The sequence below is a fragment of the Glandiceps talaboti genome, chromosome 4, assembly GCF_964340395.1.
Source record: "Glandiceps talaboti chromosome 4, keGlaTala1.1, whole genome shotgun sequence".
Lineage (NCBI taxonomy): Eukaryota > Metazoa > Hemichordata > Enteropneusta > Spengelidae > Glandiceps > Glandiceps talaboti.
The window spans coordinates 6,987,193-7,002,806 of NC_135552.1; the positions used below are offsets into that span (position 1 = coordinate 6,987,193).

Consider the following 15,614-nt stretch of genomic DNA (forward strand, 5'->3'; position numbering starts at 1 on the left):
TAATAACTGTCCTTCCATATTTCAAGTATCGCGATGGAGGTACCATTGACTTGTTTATGTTTTAGACACTCTTTGTTTTTTTCCGTGGAAGACCTAATTTTCACACAGTTTCCTTAAAATAAGACATTATACATTGCGTCTGTAGTACACAGTCATATGTGTAAGTATACATGGCGGATAACACATGAAGTCTTTTTTGCGCATTATTTATCGCTGAATCCAAGTCCAATGTCACTGCTGACCAGTCGTCAAATCCTTAACTGAGTTTAACTAAGTTTAACTAAGCACTTATAAATGACATAGTGAAAAAGTAATTACAGTATATATCTGAATGGTAGGATTGGTGCCAGATGGTACCAAATTAGCTATCTAATTTAAGATAAACTGTTGGAAGAAAAAACGTCACAAAATTTACAAAATTTAATGTCTACACTGTATTCTGTACTCTCCTTAATATGGTAGATGTTGAGAGAGGGACTATTTTGACTGACAAATTGCCCTATTGATTATCCATTGCAACCAATCCTCGCAGTCCTTGTTTTTTTTGTAGAAATTGATTTAGAAGACGTTTCCAACTTCGAGGATAGATTGTCCGCCCTCGAAAGCAAAGTTGCTGAGCTAGTTGACGCAGTTGACAAACTTGATGCGCCAATTGATGCTGAAGAAGGTAAATAACGAATTACTTACAACCATAATTTTTTCATGATAAAAAAAGTGAGCTTTGATGATAAAATCATATTATTGTGAAGTGATATCATGTGGTCAACTCTTACTATCAGTTTCGAACTCTTTCTAAATTAGCAATCTGAATCGACCAATGCGACAGTTTAAACTCGAACTCGAGATCAAATCGACACATTGTTGAAGATGAACCGTTATGGAGAGATGACTCAAGCTGAATCAAATGTGAACATTTTAGAAATGTATTTCCTGATAAGATGAAAAACTGCATGTTTTTCTAATGGTTAGTCTGGAATTTTTAGCTTGATCGTCAAATAATTTTACCTGTGCAAAATGCTATATAGGTTACATACTTTAAAATCGCCTTTGTCTTTATCATGAACAAGAGACGCGATATTTCACACTTCAAAAAACCCCAAAAGCTACAAATCGTATTGCATTTTGTCACACGAAAGCCCCAGATAGTTCCTTGAGCCATCATTGCTGGTTAACTGGAGAAATGTTGACGTAATTTGATAATGATCACCACTAAGAACTAAGTGCATATTATACAACCAATACGATGGGAAATTCCCAACACGTTGCAAATAGGTTCAAAAATTTGATTTCACAATTAACCTCATTCTGTTATTTCTTTCAGCTAAGAACATTTCGGATGCTATCCAGAAATATGAGTTTGAACTAAACTTACTGACAAGAAATCTAGCGGAGACGGGCTTCGATGAACACGCTACAAAGCGAACCATATCAGCACTTGATGACGGGCTAACAGGTAAGTTTTTAAGTTATGTCTTCGAGAAAAAAACACACCCATGTTGAAATGAGTGTTAACCCCCCCCCCATATATATATATATATCCCCCTTAATTTGTGCTCAGTGCCTCTGTACAGCCTCAAGCACATGTACAGTGTCTCCTACTTTGGATCGACCCTTTGGTTGAAATATAATTTCTCAAACTACCAAACCAGGGAGTCCCGTGTACAAGTATTTGTGCACCTGTGTAGTAAGCAAATGTCACGATACTATAAATCTACCATGATGACCCTACAAGTGTGGGCTTTGTCTATGAGCGCCCCCCACCCCCGCCCAATCATTTTCCATGTGTATACCTTGAAAACTATTCATCTGATCTAAAAAGGAAACATTCTTTGGAAACCACAAGGAAACCCTAACATTTCCTTTTTAATTAAAGACACGTTGCTTTGAATAAACTGCAGGACATTTTTTGCTATTGACAATTCTAGCAATTTGGCTCTGAATTCACAAAACCAATATTTCGTGTTCTGACCATTCTTTAAAATATTGAGTTAGTATTTGTATTAAACACTCTTCTTTCTCATTGTTAAGGCAATTACAAAAGCAAACGGGAAAGCACGAGGAGAGAAAACCACAGACGGAGACCTATAGTAAACGGTCACAGATCCAATGGCATTCAGGCCAGCAACGATGGAACTTCTAAACATCGTCGATATGAACTAAAATCTGCACAGAGACATTTATCAAAATCAGACCACGAGGCAGAAGAAAATATCGGACTAGAACACCATCCAAATTATGTAATGAACGATGCAGAGGAAAGGCACAACAGACTTGTACACTTGATTCATACTTTGAAGGACACCACAAGAAAAATTGAAAATATCGTCGTTACGGCAAAGTTTCAATGACTGTACATTAATTTATCAAGTGTTTAATGTAGAATTAATTAATTTCGTGTATCGTCTCCGATATGTTATTTATGCATTCTTGGCTATTAACGAGAAGTTTATATGGACTAACAAAGCTTACATGAAAAAATGGGTGAAACCTTCTCACAAAGTGGGGTAAGGAGGGCAGCAGGTTACCACGAGTACAAATTTTATTCAAATGAGTTGATTTTGAATTTTTATGTTTAATTTGATCGTAAAAAAATGTACTATACGTCAGTGTGTCGAGTTCAATACCAATGCCAAACGTTATCGACAAAGGCACGCTGTATTTATGTAAGGATATTTTTATATAGTTTTCTCTATTATTTAAATTTGATACTTTCGCACCATGACGATGACGACACAGAGGGATGCGGAAGATGTTGGATGAAACCATTTCATTTGAACAGTACCGCTTGTTGATATATGAAAGCATTGAATACAAACCGTATATGCGTGTACTAGACTTTCTCATTGACAAATGTTATTGTATGTTCTTACTTTTCTCAAGTGAATGATAATAAATCAATTTTTGAAGTCTGGCATATTCGCCTTCAAGTATTTTTTGTTATTAAATGAGATTGGACTTGTCTGTTTATGCGTTGGTTGTTTCCGATGTACAGTCCTTTGGTACACTATGGGGTGGTGTGTAATGCTTGCATAGCATGGAAGGGTGACTCAAACAAGTCTGTGCTATCAACTTAAAGAGGGTGCACAAACCGAAGAACATACTTATATACAGAATTTATGTCGTGACACTGAGGTAATAGCTACGTACATACTGAAGATAAAATTTGTTAAAATTCAAAACTTTTCCGCTTTTGTTGGGGTTGGGGTGGCATGGAAAAAAAGACGCGCAAGAATAACCAATCCCCCCCAAAAAAAAAAAACCAACAAAACAAAACAAAACAAAAAACAAAACAAAAAATACACAACAAAAACACCCAATAATAGGGAACTTGCAAACCCGCCATGTTGAATGTTGCGTCATATGGGAAATATGATAATAAATACTAATCGTTAGGCATTGTAAACGATATTGTTACATTGTTTATAACCACGAATAATCAATTCATAGTCACCCTGATCTTTGTGGGAGGTTTATTTTATCTGTAGCTCCAGATTAGATATTACGATAACCACAGATAATCCCATAGTCCTTTGCGTCTGAGCATGCTCAGTCTGGATTGCAAGTTCCCTATTGTGTGTCTCGTAGCTTATTCTAATGAGCTTAATACTTATCGTTTCTAAAAAAAAAAAGAATCTGAGGAAAGTGATTTCTTTTTACTTTGACACGCTGTTTTAACTTTTTCTTACGTTCATTCCCAATCACTAATACACGCGTTGTTGTTTCTTTCCTCAAATCTGTTAATATGACATCGACATTGTGGTGTTCACCCGCTCTTCCCTTGATCTACTGACCGTGACCTCGATATAAGGACACAAAAGTATTCATTGAAAAACATTTTCTGTTGAATGACACTACAATTCCATAAAACAGATTTTTGTTTTTTTATTTTATTTATTTACCATCCAACAGGCATTGTCCAATTACGGAAGCATAATGAGGACACAGGAGTAGTTTTTTTTTTTTTTTTTTTTTTTTTTTTTTTTACCATTGGAGTAGTTTTATTTCATGTGAGTAGATTTACTCACATAGTAAAAAAATACTACTTCTGTGCCCTCATTAAGCTTCCATAATTAATAACTGGAGAAGAAAGGGTTCAATGTACGGTGCTGGAAGAAACAGGAGTACCCGGGAAAAAACTTGCACTGTTCGATAGTCAAACTGACCGACACTCTTTTACTTACAGAATGGCCATGGGTTCGAGCCCCGACCGCAGTGATAAGACTAAGAGGCAAGTGATTTATTAACCACTCGGTCACCGACAACCCTATGCGATGTTCTGTGGCTCGTGGATATCGTACGATACGTCAGACGTCGAAGCAGTTGACCTGGATTTGCGGTACTTGACATCTCTACGAAAAATAACACACCGGTTTCTCAGAAATATAAAATATACCGTTAAAATATATCGTTATTTAAAAAAGAGAGAAAAAAGAGAGCACGTGTTGATAAGACATTTGCATGATTAAACATGATAACATAGACAAATCAATGGAACTCCGCAGAGAAAAAAAGATGCAGGAAGGGCCACCTAGTTGCATACATTTTCTGTCTTTAAATAACACACCACCTGTCAACGTTCAAGGATATTCAACAAGAACGTTAACACCGATTGTATATAAAACATGTTTACCGATCGATCACTATCCATTGCTTTGGAACGCGTTGTAAAGAGTGTGGGGAGAAAGATTGATTATAAAACAAACACACAAATGTTCCGTGGATGAGCGTTCCCATGCAGCTGGATGGGTTTATATTCCACGCCTATCGCTAGGGAGCTATAGAAAACATATAGTAAGGTTCGATTATTCTGTACTTTCCCACTTTCTGCCTTTGTTCCTCTCGTTTGTACATTCCAGTGGTCGATGACTGTGTATTCACTGAACCGGAATTGGAACTTTTCGTTCAATTTCAAAAGCCTTTTTGTATCACTTTTTCTCTGCATCCGCTGCATCGACGGATGGCCATCGTTGAGGCGTTGAACCTCTCAACAATGTCAGTATTTAGGACCTTACGAAGTTAGTGGGGTTTTAAAAAGAAACTGATCACGAGTGATTTATTAGGACTGATTTGTACATTTTTTGCCGGTTTTGTTTGTTTAACACTTGTTGGATTTTTGACGACTACATCTGTTGTGTGCACTAGGTGCGCAGTCGCAGGAAGTCCGTAAAATTCGTTCTGAAATGCAAAGGGATTTTTATTGTACTTTGACGTGACTACATCCATACAGCAAACTGTGTTAAATCACAACTTGCAAAAATCAAATTTTTTTGGGTGTGATTGTGTTGCTAGATCAATAACCCTTTTGTGTGAACCCATCGTGCTGATAACGAATGCATATGTGACGAATTCCTACAGTGTTCTGGTCGGAGAAACTACTCTACCTCCATCTGATCCTGTATACTGCTGTATGAAACAAAATGCCTGTGTTATAGACGATACTTCAAATACCTTCAACAAGCTTTGATTGGCGAGCTTTAAATTACCTGTGTGTTCATCAACGTCTTCCATTGTCGCTTCATCAAAGACAGAAATTGTCAGTAATGCCAAGATTTAAGAAAGCATACGTCTTCATCTCCATCATCGGGTTGTTTTGTCTTTTTATCAATTTCACATCCTTTAAGGACAACATCTGCTCACGCCAACCATACGATGACAGCTTTAACCATGATATGCAAACTAGACATGGTGGGATTGAACTTGATAACAGTTTCCATCTAAAACAGACGCAAAATCCCAAACCCAAGAAATATGACGACCCGGATGACATCGGGAAAGAGTCTTTACTCCAAATACCTTTGCCAAAGCACGATAATTTTTCGGACCAAATTCAACTGCAGCGAGCTGATAGTAGAAGATACGCCAATAGGGACATCGGCATTCATGTAAAACTGGACGGGATTGGAGAACACGGAAAACCCGCTTTGCCAAAGTTAACGGCAGAGGAAAACAGCCAGGCAAAGAAGGATTACAAAGACCATTCATTCAATGTCTATATTAGTGATATGATATCAGTGCATAGGAGTCTCCCAGACGGACGACATAAACTGTAAGTAGTTCTGTAAAGTATATTCTTTCATAGACAAATTGTAGACCCACCGTACTCTAAATTCAGACCACTACTCTAACCTGTGAGCAAAGCTAGAATATGACACACATTCAAACGTATTACTAATTTAAAAGGCCAACTTATTAATTAAGCAGTGAATATGAGTTGGTGACGTGATTAAAGTAAGCTATGAGGATTGGACATTTGTCGAGTTTGTGTTAACATAACAATCTATGCCGGTAATATATCATTTAAATATACCATTTAAAGCTGCACTAACTGCAACTGAGATGATATTGGAAAAATGTTTTGTTTATGTAAAATAACGTACTTATAATATCGTAAACTGTGAGTGCATCACCTGTGGGGTAAACGCATTTGTGTAGCTGTATACACGATAAATCAAATCAAGTTGATTTTGGAACCGCACCCAAAAAATCAGAACCCTCAATGGCGATAACTACATTTTGTATTTCTTTCGTTATTTGATGGAAAATATTTCCCAGTTTGCAGCTGATTCAGGTTTAAAGTCTGTCGGGTTAGAACTTTACCAAGTGCTAAATATATGGTTCTACATAATTGTATTCACTATTTGGCATCCAAAACAATATTTAAATATGTATATGACGTAACAATAAACAATCCATACAGTTATGAACTGTATCTCTCTAACATGAGTTATACACTGTGTATTAGAATGAAGAAAAGAAGGGAGAATTGAAATAAAGAGCAGTTTGTAGATTTTAACCCATGTTGTTAAGTCTTGAGTTTTCTTTCTTATTTGTAGATGTCGTGACATGAATTATACAGCCCAATTGCCGGCCAGTAGTGTTGTTATATGTTTTCACAATGAAGCCTGGTCTGTTCTACTTCGTACAGTTCACAGTGTACTTGATAGAACACCTGATGATATTCTGTTGGAAGTACTATTGATTGATGATGCAAGTACTATGCGTAAGTTTAAAACTGTCTTCGTCCAATGGGTTAAAGGTGCTCGCTCGTCTTTTATACATGACATGGTTGATGTGTTTTTCCATCCGTACATCCACCCACCCACCCACCTATCCATCCATCTATACGTCCATCCATCCATCAAAATCTATCTAACATTACACATGTATTGTGAACTTCCACTCACCCATCCATCCATAACAATTTCATATCCATCTATCTGCCTCTGTCTGCTAGTTGCATGCATATCACATTCTATCTAGTACTGGTAAAATCCTCAATGACGTAATTGTTTAACATCCATATATCATGTCATTGACTTGGTTACACGTTATTCACATATAAGCTATTTGGTATGACAGTCGTCATTCATGCGATAGCTAAATAAGCCTCGGTGAGTAGACGTGACAGTGCATTTAGTTTTCCATAAATGGAATTGATTTAATAAAGTAAACACGTTTATCGAAGTTCTCAAACGGTCTCTTTAAAGTAGAAACAAGTATTATAAGCCATTATCATAAAAGATAATGTTACAATATGACGATACACCTTCTAACTCGACACCAGTTTGTCTCAGATCATCTTCATATACAGTTAGAGGAACATATGACAAGCTATAATAAAGTGAAAATAGTGAGGTCTCCAGAAAGACTTGGTTTAATACGCGCCCGTCTATTGGGTGTGGATGTAGCCAAAGCTGATGTGGTAACGTTTTTGGATTCGCATTGCGAGGTGGGTATTCGTCTATTTTTGTAAAGTGGATATGACCTATTCCTAAGTATACACATTTTCAGTACAGCTATATAATGGCAATTATTTCGATGTCATCAGTTCTTGAGACTCAATATTGACGGAACCAAAATGTATGAAACTAAGTGTTCTTTTCAGTCAGTGTAGTTTAGATCGATAGCAAATCGAAGTGGTGTGTGTTTCTTGTTTGCGGTGTTGTATTCTCTGTACACTAATGAGAACTGTACCAAACTAGGTCTACAGGTACAATGGAAAGACCAATGTGGGACAAACTAAAATATTACACTATAGTATCAACCTATTTGTATTTTAGCTTGAATGTGGTTTTTTCCAAGTGTAAAGATACTTAGAGAGCATGATAATTTTACTTTTTGTGTGAAAAATAATTTTTTAACACACGAATAGTTACATAAATTCTGTAATGACAGAACACTTATGCGACATTAGTGAAACACGTACTAAATGAACGTAAGCCAAAGACTATGACCCTCACCCTTCGATCGAATATCAATAAATAAGATCTTATTCTGAGAGAGAGCGACAGACATACATACATACATACATACATACATACATACCGTACATACATACATACATACATACATACATACATACATACATACATACATACATACATACAAACAAACATACATACATACATACATACATACATACATACATGCATGCATGCATGCATGCATGCATACAGACAGACAGACAGACAGACAGACAGACAGACAGACAGACATATAGAGACAGAGACAGACATAGAGACAGAGAGAGACCGCATTCATGTATTACAGGTAATGGTAGGTTGGTTGGAACCTCAACTGGCCAGAATAGGAGAAGATCCAACCGTCATAGTCACTCCTGTTGTAGACCAAATCAACAAAGAGAATTTTGAGTATATGGTACTTCGAGAACCATTCCAACGAGGTGGATTTAACTGGAGATTATTGTATAGATGGAAACCCGTGCCGAACTACAATGAACGAAAAGACCCTACAAGTCCGATTAGGTTCGTAACTTTTATTTCAAGGGTGTGGTGGATTGGTCAGAGACCCGTACAACAAATCGAAGTGGAATTATAGCCTGTAAATTATTGAACATCGTAGTTTATGCACAAGATAACAAATTATTCACTTCGACTATATGCGCGCGCATGTTCTTGTTTATTTGTTTGTTTTATATGTATGTATGTATGTATGTATGTATGTATGTATGTATGTATGTATGTATGTATGTATGTATGTATGTATGTATGTATGTATGTACGTACGTACGTACGTACGTACGTATCTGCGTATGTATGTACATGTATGTACGTATGTTACGTAATATGTATATGTGTATGTATGTATGTATGTATGTATGTATGTATGTATGTATGTATGTATGTATGTATGTATGTGTGTGAGTGCGTACGTACGTGCGTGTATGTGTGTGGAGTCACGTGCCCGAGTTCGAGCTAGCCATATGTACCTGTGTAAACTTTATGATACTGTACAATACAGATACCGGTAACAATACAACAGCACAGTGCACGTCATACACTAAACATATTTAATACTAAAACAGTTTTATGAAGATACTTTGCTGATGCATGTAAACTACCATGCAAGAACCGAGAAAACTTTTCTGTATTTTTTTACTATACAGAGCACCAGCGATGCCCGGAGGACTTTTCTCTGTGAATAAAACATTCTTTTTAAAACTGGGCGGTTTTGACACTGGAATGAAAATATGGGGAGGTGAAAATTTAGAAGAATCCATTAAGGTATGGTTGGTATGATAAAATCGTTTATGTACCTACATGTAACTTGACAATGTTGTACTCTAAGATTTAACACCTGTATGTACTTAAAGACACTCGTTTACTGGCCGTCTCATCCAGTCCAGTGTAGAACAGAGAATGTATGTGAATTACATGTAAACGTCAGATTACTTATTTAGCGTTGTCAAGTGTTAGGGGGAGACCAGGACACATCATGATCATCATGATCATCATGATCATCATCATCATCATCATCAGCGTGGTAATATTGGAGTTTTCATCATTTTCCTAAGATTAGTAAGTTGAAGTCCCTAGAGGTAAATCATAAGCAGATACCATGAGTTATCTAGGTTATATTTTGAACAGATTACCCATAATAATAGTAGTGTATGGAAAATAGTGAAAAACCAAGTAAAGATGAATCGCCTCGTAATCAACCCGTAATGTGACGTGGTAGCTAGTCACGTGATAGCGTTCAGCCTCGTCCACGTGACTTGTCTCGCTATATCTATTTATTTTCCTTTACCAGTCTACGTTATGTGTTGTCTAGGCAACTCGTACAAAAATACGTCAAATCTCTATGGCAATTAAAAAGAGCAGTACACTATCATCATCTGATATATTTTTTTTTTAAATTTCTTTTATAGATATGGCGGTGTAACGGCTCCATTGAAATCCTCCCGTGTTCCCGAGTAGGTCATGTCTATCGAGACACTCAACCATATTCCTTCCCTGGTAATGAAAACATTATGGATGTCATTGAAAGAAACGCAGCACGGGTCGCAGAGGTAGAGTGAAAATAAATCTTAATACTAATATATATCCATTCATATGACACATATCACCATGAGTAAAAAAAATGATCTAATCGATGTTCTTCATCCAAATATACTTCTTGATCTTTGGTATCATGATGGACACGGTTAGAGTAGCTTAAACTGGTCATGACAAAGATGTAAATGTACTGTGTTTGGGGTACATATTTTTGCAGGCGTTGTCAGTTTCCTCCCTCTAGCAGTAGCTTAAGACCATAGCTGGTTGATTTCTTTCTCTCAATACATAGTCGAAATAAACCAACGAAGGTAACATTGATATAACCCTGTCTTATTCATTGTAACTCTCTTATAAAACACGTTTGTACTGCAGCAGTGACCCTCTCGATATTTCCACCTGCTGTTCATCACTTTTCGTTCTATAGTATGAAGTACAACAAGATATGCCCACATTTTAATCTCGTAATTCTATCAATCAGGTCTGGCTGGACGACTATAAAGAACAATTCTACAAAAGGCTTCCTCATTTACGAAATATAGATTACGGGGACGTTTCAGAACGTAAGAAATTGCTCGAGAACCTTCAGTGTAAAAGCTTCGAATGGTACCTGCACAATGCATATCCCGAGATGTATGTACCTAGGGAGGAAAATATCGTCGCCAGTTCTGCGATGGTAAGACAAAAGTTGTTATATTTAGGTATTGATACCAAGTAGATTTCGTTGTTAACGATGACAATGAGTGACTTAAGGGGTGTTGGTACTCTGAGTCAAAGTCGAGTAGTGATAATAAACATTATGCCATTAGTATTTTCTGGCTGAATGAAGCAAAATATCGACATGAAAGACACAAACAGGAAGCTCTGAAACATTATACACTGGTAATAACAACTTGATACTTTTATGAAATTGAGAGCGACATGTATACATGTGTAAGGCTGGCACTGTTGAAATGTCAGACTGGAGTTGGAACAAATATCAATACAACCGAAGGATTTCGAATAGTGAAATAAAATACCCGAATCTATATAACATGTGTTATTGAGTATACTGTGTTTCCATTGTTACTTGGTTTGTTTGTTGTTCTTGTAATCTATCTACAATCTATACTCCAATTCAAATTGCAAACTTTCTAATTTTTTCAGGTACGAAATGAGGGAATCGATATGTGCATTGATTCTAACGACCAGAATGGACAGTCTGGTAAACGTCTTATTTCGTGGCCATGCCATGGTTTAGGAGGCAATGAGGTACATAATTCATGTATTACATTCTTAGACTAGCAGAGTCAATTTTTTAGAAGGTTTTTATCTCAAATTTCTGTGATCTTTCCTATAAGTTTTCGAATAAAAAGTGAAATATCGCATGACTATGAAGTATCGCGGTGATTATGCGTTTAACATTATTACTGGTTTTTGTGGTCACATGATATTTCACTATATATTCGAAAACATAAATGCCCAACTTTGGTTTGTTATTTTATGGCATCTTCTCTGTGTTGTTACTGAAGATATTCTGTACAGAGGAAAGCGATGACATTGCAATACACAAAGTTGAATTGGAATACTTAAGTTTATTTCAAGAAATTTAAATATGTATTTTTGTGAAAAGTTCATAGTTTATAATGGGTGTTCATACTTTAAAAACATGACATCACTTTTCTCAAATAAACACTATCGCTTGACCATCTACCTAAAAAAATCCCCGGTCGGCGAAACATTCCATCAACAACAAATTGACAAATATTTTTAGCGGGAAAGATATTCGTGTCGTGTCGACTTATTCTATATCATCTCATATTTGCATTGTTTCATCAACACTGTTTTTATGTTTAAAAAACCAGGTTGATGTGACAAGCTGAACGCACGTACATTCATGTTAAATTCATGTCAACGTTCGTTTTTATGCTTTCAGTATTTTGAACTGACCAAAGATGGAGAGATACGAAATGACGAGTTATGCCTGCAGCCAGACATTGGGGAAATGTACGTTGTTCTTAATGACTGTGCAAAAAATGGCGAAAATGTACCATCAACACAAAAGTGGCAATACAAGGTGAGAATTCGGTATCATTAATGATCAAATTAATTGTTAATTTACTGTTTACAGTTATATTATGCATGATTAAAAATATTTAAAGAAGTCTTTGTCTAATAGGGACTCAAATTAACGTCCTCGCAATTACGAGGAAGACAGTATTAGAACCTAGCAGGGGCGGTATTAAATTTGGACCGAAAGTTACAAATCATACGGAGAGCCAACCATGTACCAGGCATCTCGACTCGGAAACGTGCCCTTCCTCACGTAGTGCTGACAGATTCGGAATGTTTACCACGTTTGTTTGTTTTTTGCACTCAAGTGATAACACATGAAGGGTCGATTTTGAATCCGGTCATTTCCTTTAAATTAAAAAGGTGCATATTCAGATTAAGTCATTATGAAATTGTGTTTATATGATTTACAAATGTGTGTAAAGTACGATTGTTCTGTTTTGTTTTCATTTCAGAACGGCAAGATTTCTCACACCATGACGCAAAAGTGTATGGTAGCAGTATCTGCCCAGAGAGGTGGTGACATAAAATTAACAATATGTAATGATACTGACAAGAAACAGATATGGACCTTTCTATGATTAAAATAAACATAAAACAGTGCGTTCAATTCTACAAAATATGAATAAATCTTTGTCTCTGCTTATATCGATCTGTCTGTCTGTCTGTATGTCTGTCTGTCTGTGTGTGTGTGTCTGTCTGTCTGTCTGTCTGCCTGTCTGCCTGCCTGCCTGTCTGTCTGTCTGTCTGTCTGTCTGTCTGTTTGTCTCATATCTTCTTTATCACTCCTTTCTCATCTCCTCTCCCCCTGTCCTCCACTTCCCTTCCCTGTCCTTCCACTTCCCTCCCTGCTCTGCCCTTCCCTTCCCTTCTTCTTTTCTCGCCACGCATCGCCTCGCAATCCTTCGCATCTTGTTTTCATTTTTGGACATTAATTCATCTCGCTATTTTAGACTAAGGGTGCTATATTCAATTGTTTATTTCTCCTAAATGTATGTATTTTGCGATGACTATTTTATCCTATGTCATTTTAATTCAAAATAAACAGATATGATGTTCCTGTTTCACTGTCTGGGTGATGGATGGAGACAGAAGCACCTACTTAAAAATCATGACTACTTCAGCAAATTCTCTTCTTCCACTTGGAATTTAGAAAGCCATGTTACAACAAATCACTCATCCATCTACACTGTCCACAATAGATCTGATAGAATTACATGTATGTTTTTCATATTATTCTGTCAGACCTATTGTGGACACGAAAGAAGGACAGATTGTCTCTTCGAAACATGTGTTTCTAGATCCCAAGTTGAAGAAGAGAGGTTGTATATGAATCACATTGCCTACCATTATGAATATACGTACGTAGAGCATTGATTTCTTATATATTGTGAAATTTTCCAGTTAAGTGAATATAAAGCCCCCCCCCCCCCCCCGAAGAAGAATGTTATTACTTCAGGGTCTGGCGGTGTGTTTAAAGTGGTACCGTTGTCTGGAGCGCATGTCTGAAGTTTGAGTCTGTGCAGTACCAGATTAACATATTGCCAATATGCCTGTCCATTGTTGAGCTGTTCATTTATTGAAAATAGCAATACTGAACGACTCGAGCACAACGTACGTCTGTAAATTATCATGTTGACATTTCTCGTTGAGCCAAATATCCTTATAATTATAATTATAATTTCTACAAATTTGCTCGAAGTCAAAAAAAATTGTACATAAGCCTATTTCTTATATCAAATAGTCCTGAAATCAAATCTCTCGCGATCGTTTTCAGTTTATTGTCAAAAAATATGAAAATCGATATCATAGATTTTTCAGTATGCTGTCCTTGTGTGTGTGTGTGTGTGTGTGTGTCTGTGTCTGTGTCTGTGTGTTTGTTCTGTGATGCCTGTTGTTTGAGTTTGGTCCGTCACATGTTAAAATATTGATTGTTTAAAATTCAGCCCACATGACAACATGTATGGTTACTTTGTTAGATTTGAATAACAAACATCGATTTAATAATTAATCAATACTGTGTTTCTGGTTGACAATTATTCAGAATACCGTCAGATATTTAATCTCGTCACTTTCTTCAATTAGTGATTCAGTTTACCGAGTTCCGTTTGACAATTGTATGATGCTTTAAGTCAAGCTCCAGGTATTAATTAGCCATTTTCATGTACAGCAGAAAGTATAAGATGCCAAATACCACGTCGCTCCTGGCAACCAACCACTGGGACCTGAATGTGAGTGTATACGTGAAAATTGATAAAAGACGAGGATACAGTTGAATGTATAATTCATATCGATTCGTCGTCATAGCAACAGATCACAGAGGCGCGGTATATAGCAGGAATTATAAGACACGTTAGCGCCTCCTTACAATTCTATCACTTACCAACCAACCAACAAGCCAGCCAGCCAGCCAGGTAAACCAACCAACCAACCAACCAACCAATCAATCCTTCCACCCATCCGTCCGTCCGTCAGCCAATAAAATATTGTAGAAATTTTAAAAAGTGATTGAGTAACCAAGGCAATATATTATCTGCGGTTGGTCTGATGAATATACATTTTATAGATAAACATCCCTGAATTTGTTATCAGTCATATATGTAAAATCTATTTATTAATTTGACGTTGGTGTCATATTCTTCACACTAATAATTTATTTTCGATATTTGGATTGCATTACTCGTTATTACAGTTAATAAATACACACCAGTACGTATGAACAAGGGAGAACAACAATTTGGCTTCAAAATACTTTTCTTATCCATTTAATTACTTCACTGTCAAATACATACAGGAATAGACCGGTAGACGGTATGACCATGGCGTTTCATTTACATATCAATAACACAATAATTTATTATGTTTACATTTGATATAAATATATTGTCGTTTCCCTATCTCGTTATTTTTCAACTGCTTTTTATCGGTGCGTATGTTGATTTAAAGTCTGATTTCTGTCTTGTGGAATTTGTAATAAAATCACGATTTCTTAGCCTTAATAACTGATCGGTATATATACGTTTTCGTTGTACCATGCAGGTTTAGCAGTCTCCATAAAACAACGGGAACTATGTTATGTTGTAGATATACAGTTCAAAATGTCACAACAGGTTGCAATACATCTGAGGAACATCAAGTTGGTTTCATTTTCTTGTAAGGGTGAACCACTTCTATCTGGGCGCCGAACTCTGCCATCCCCCATGTCACATACGTAGATTGTCTATTCTACTTTCCGAAGTCGCTTTTGTTGTTGTATTTTATCGCGGATAC

The 15,614-nt window shown here is 36.5% G+C and overlaps 1 protein-coding gene across 1 annotated transcript; it reads left to right on the forward strand.

Moving 5' to 3' along the window:
• Positions 1 to 5,540: 5,540 nt before the first annotated feature.
• LOC144434088 (polypeptide N-acetylgalactosaminyltransferase 4-like) lies at positions 5,541 to 12,941 on the forward strand. Its single transcript, XM_078122544.1, has 10 exons — positions 5,541 to 6,046; positions 6,834 to 7,000; positions 7,575 to 7,729; positions 8,551 to 8,765; positions 9,407 to 9,524; positions 10,169 to 10,309; positions 10,774 to 10,968; positions 11,439 to 11,543; positions 12,208 to 12,348; positions 12,800 to 12,941. The coding sequence occupies exons 1-10, from the start codon at positions 5,541 to 5,543 to the stop codon at positions 12,923 to 12,925; spliced, it is 1,869 nt and encodes a 622-aa protein (XP_077978670.1). The 3' UTR covers positions 12,926 to 12,941.
• The last annotated feature ends 2,673 nt before the right edge of the window (positions 12,942 to 15,614 follow it).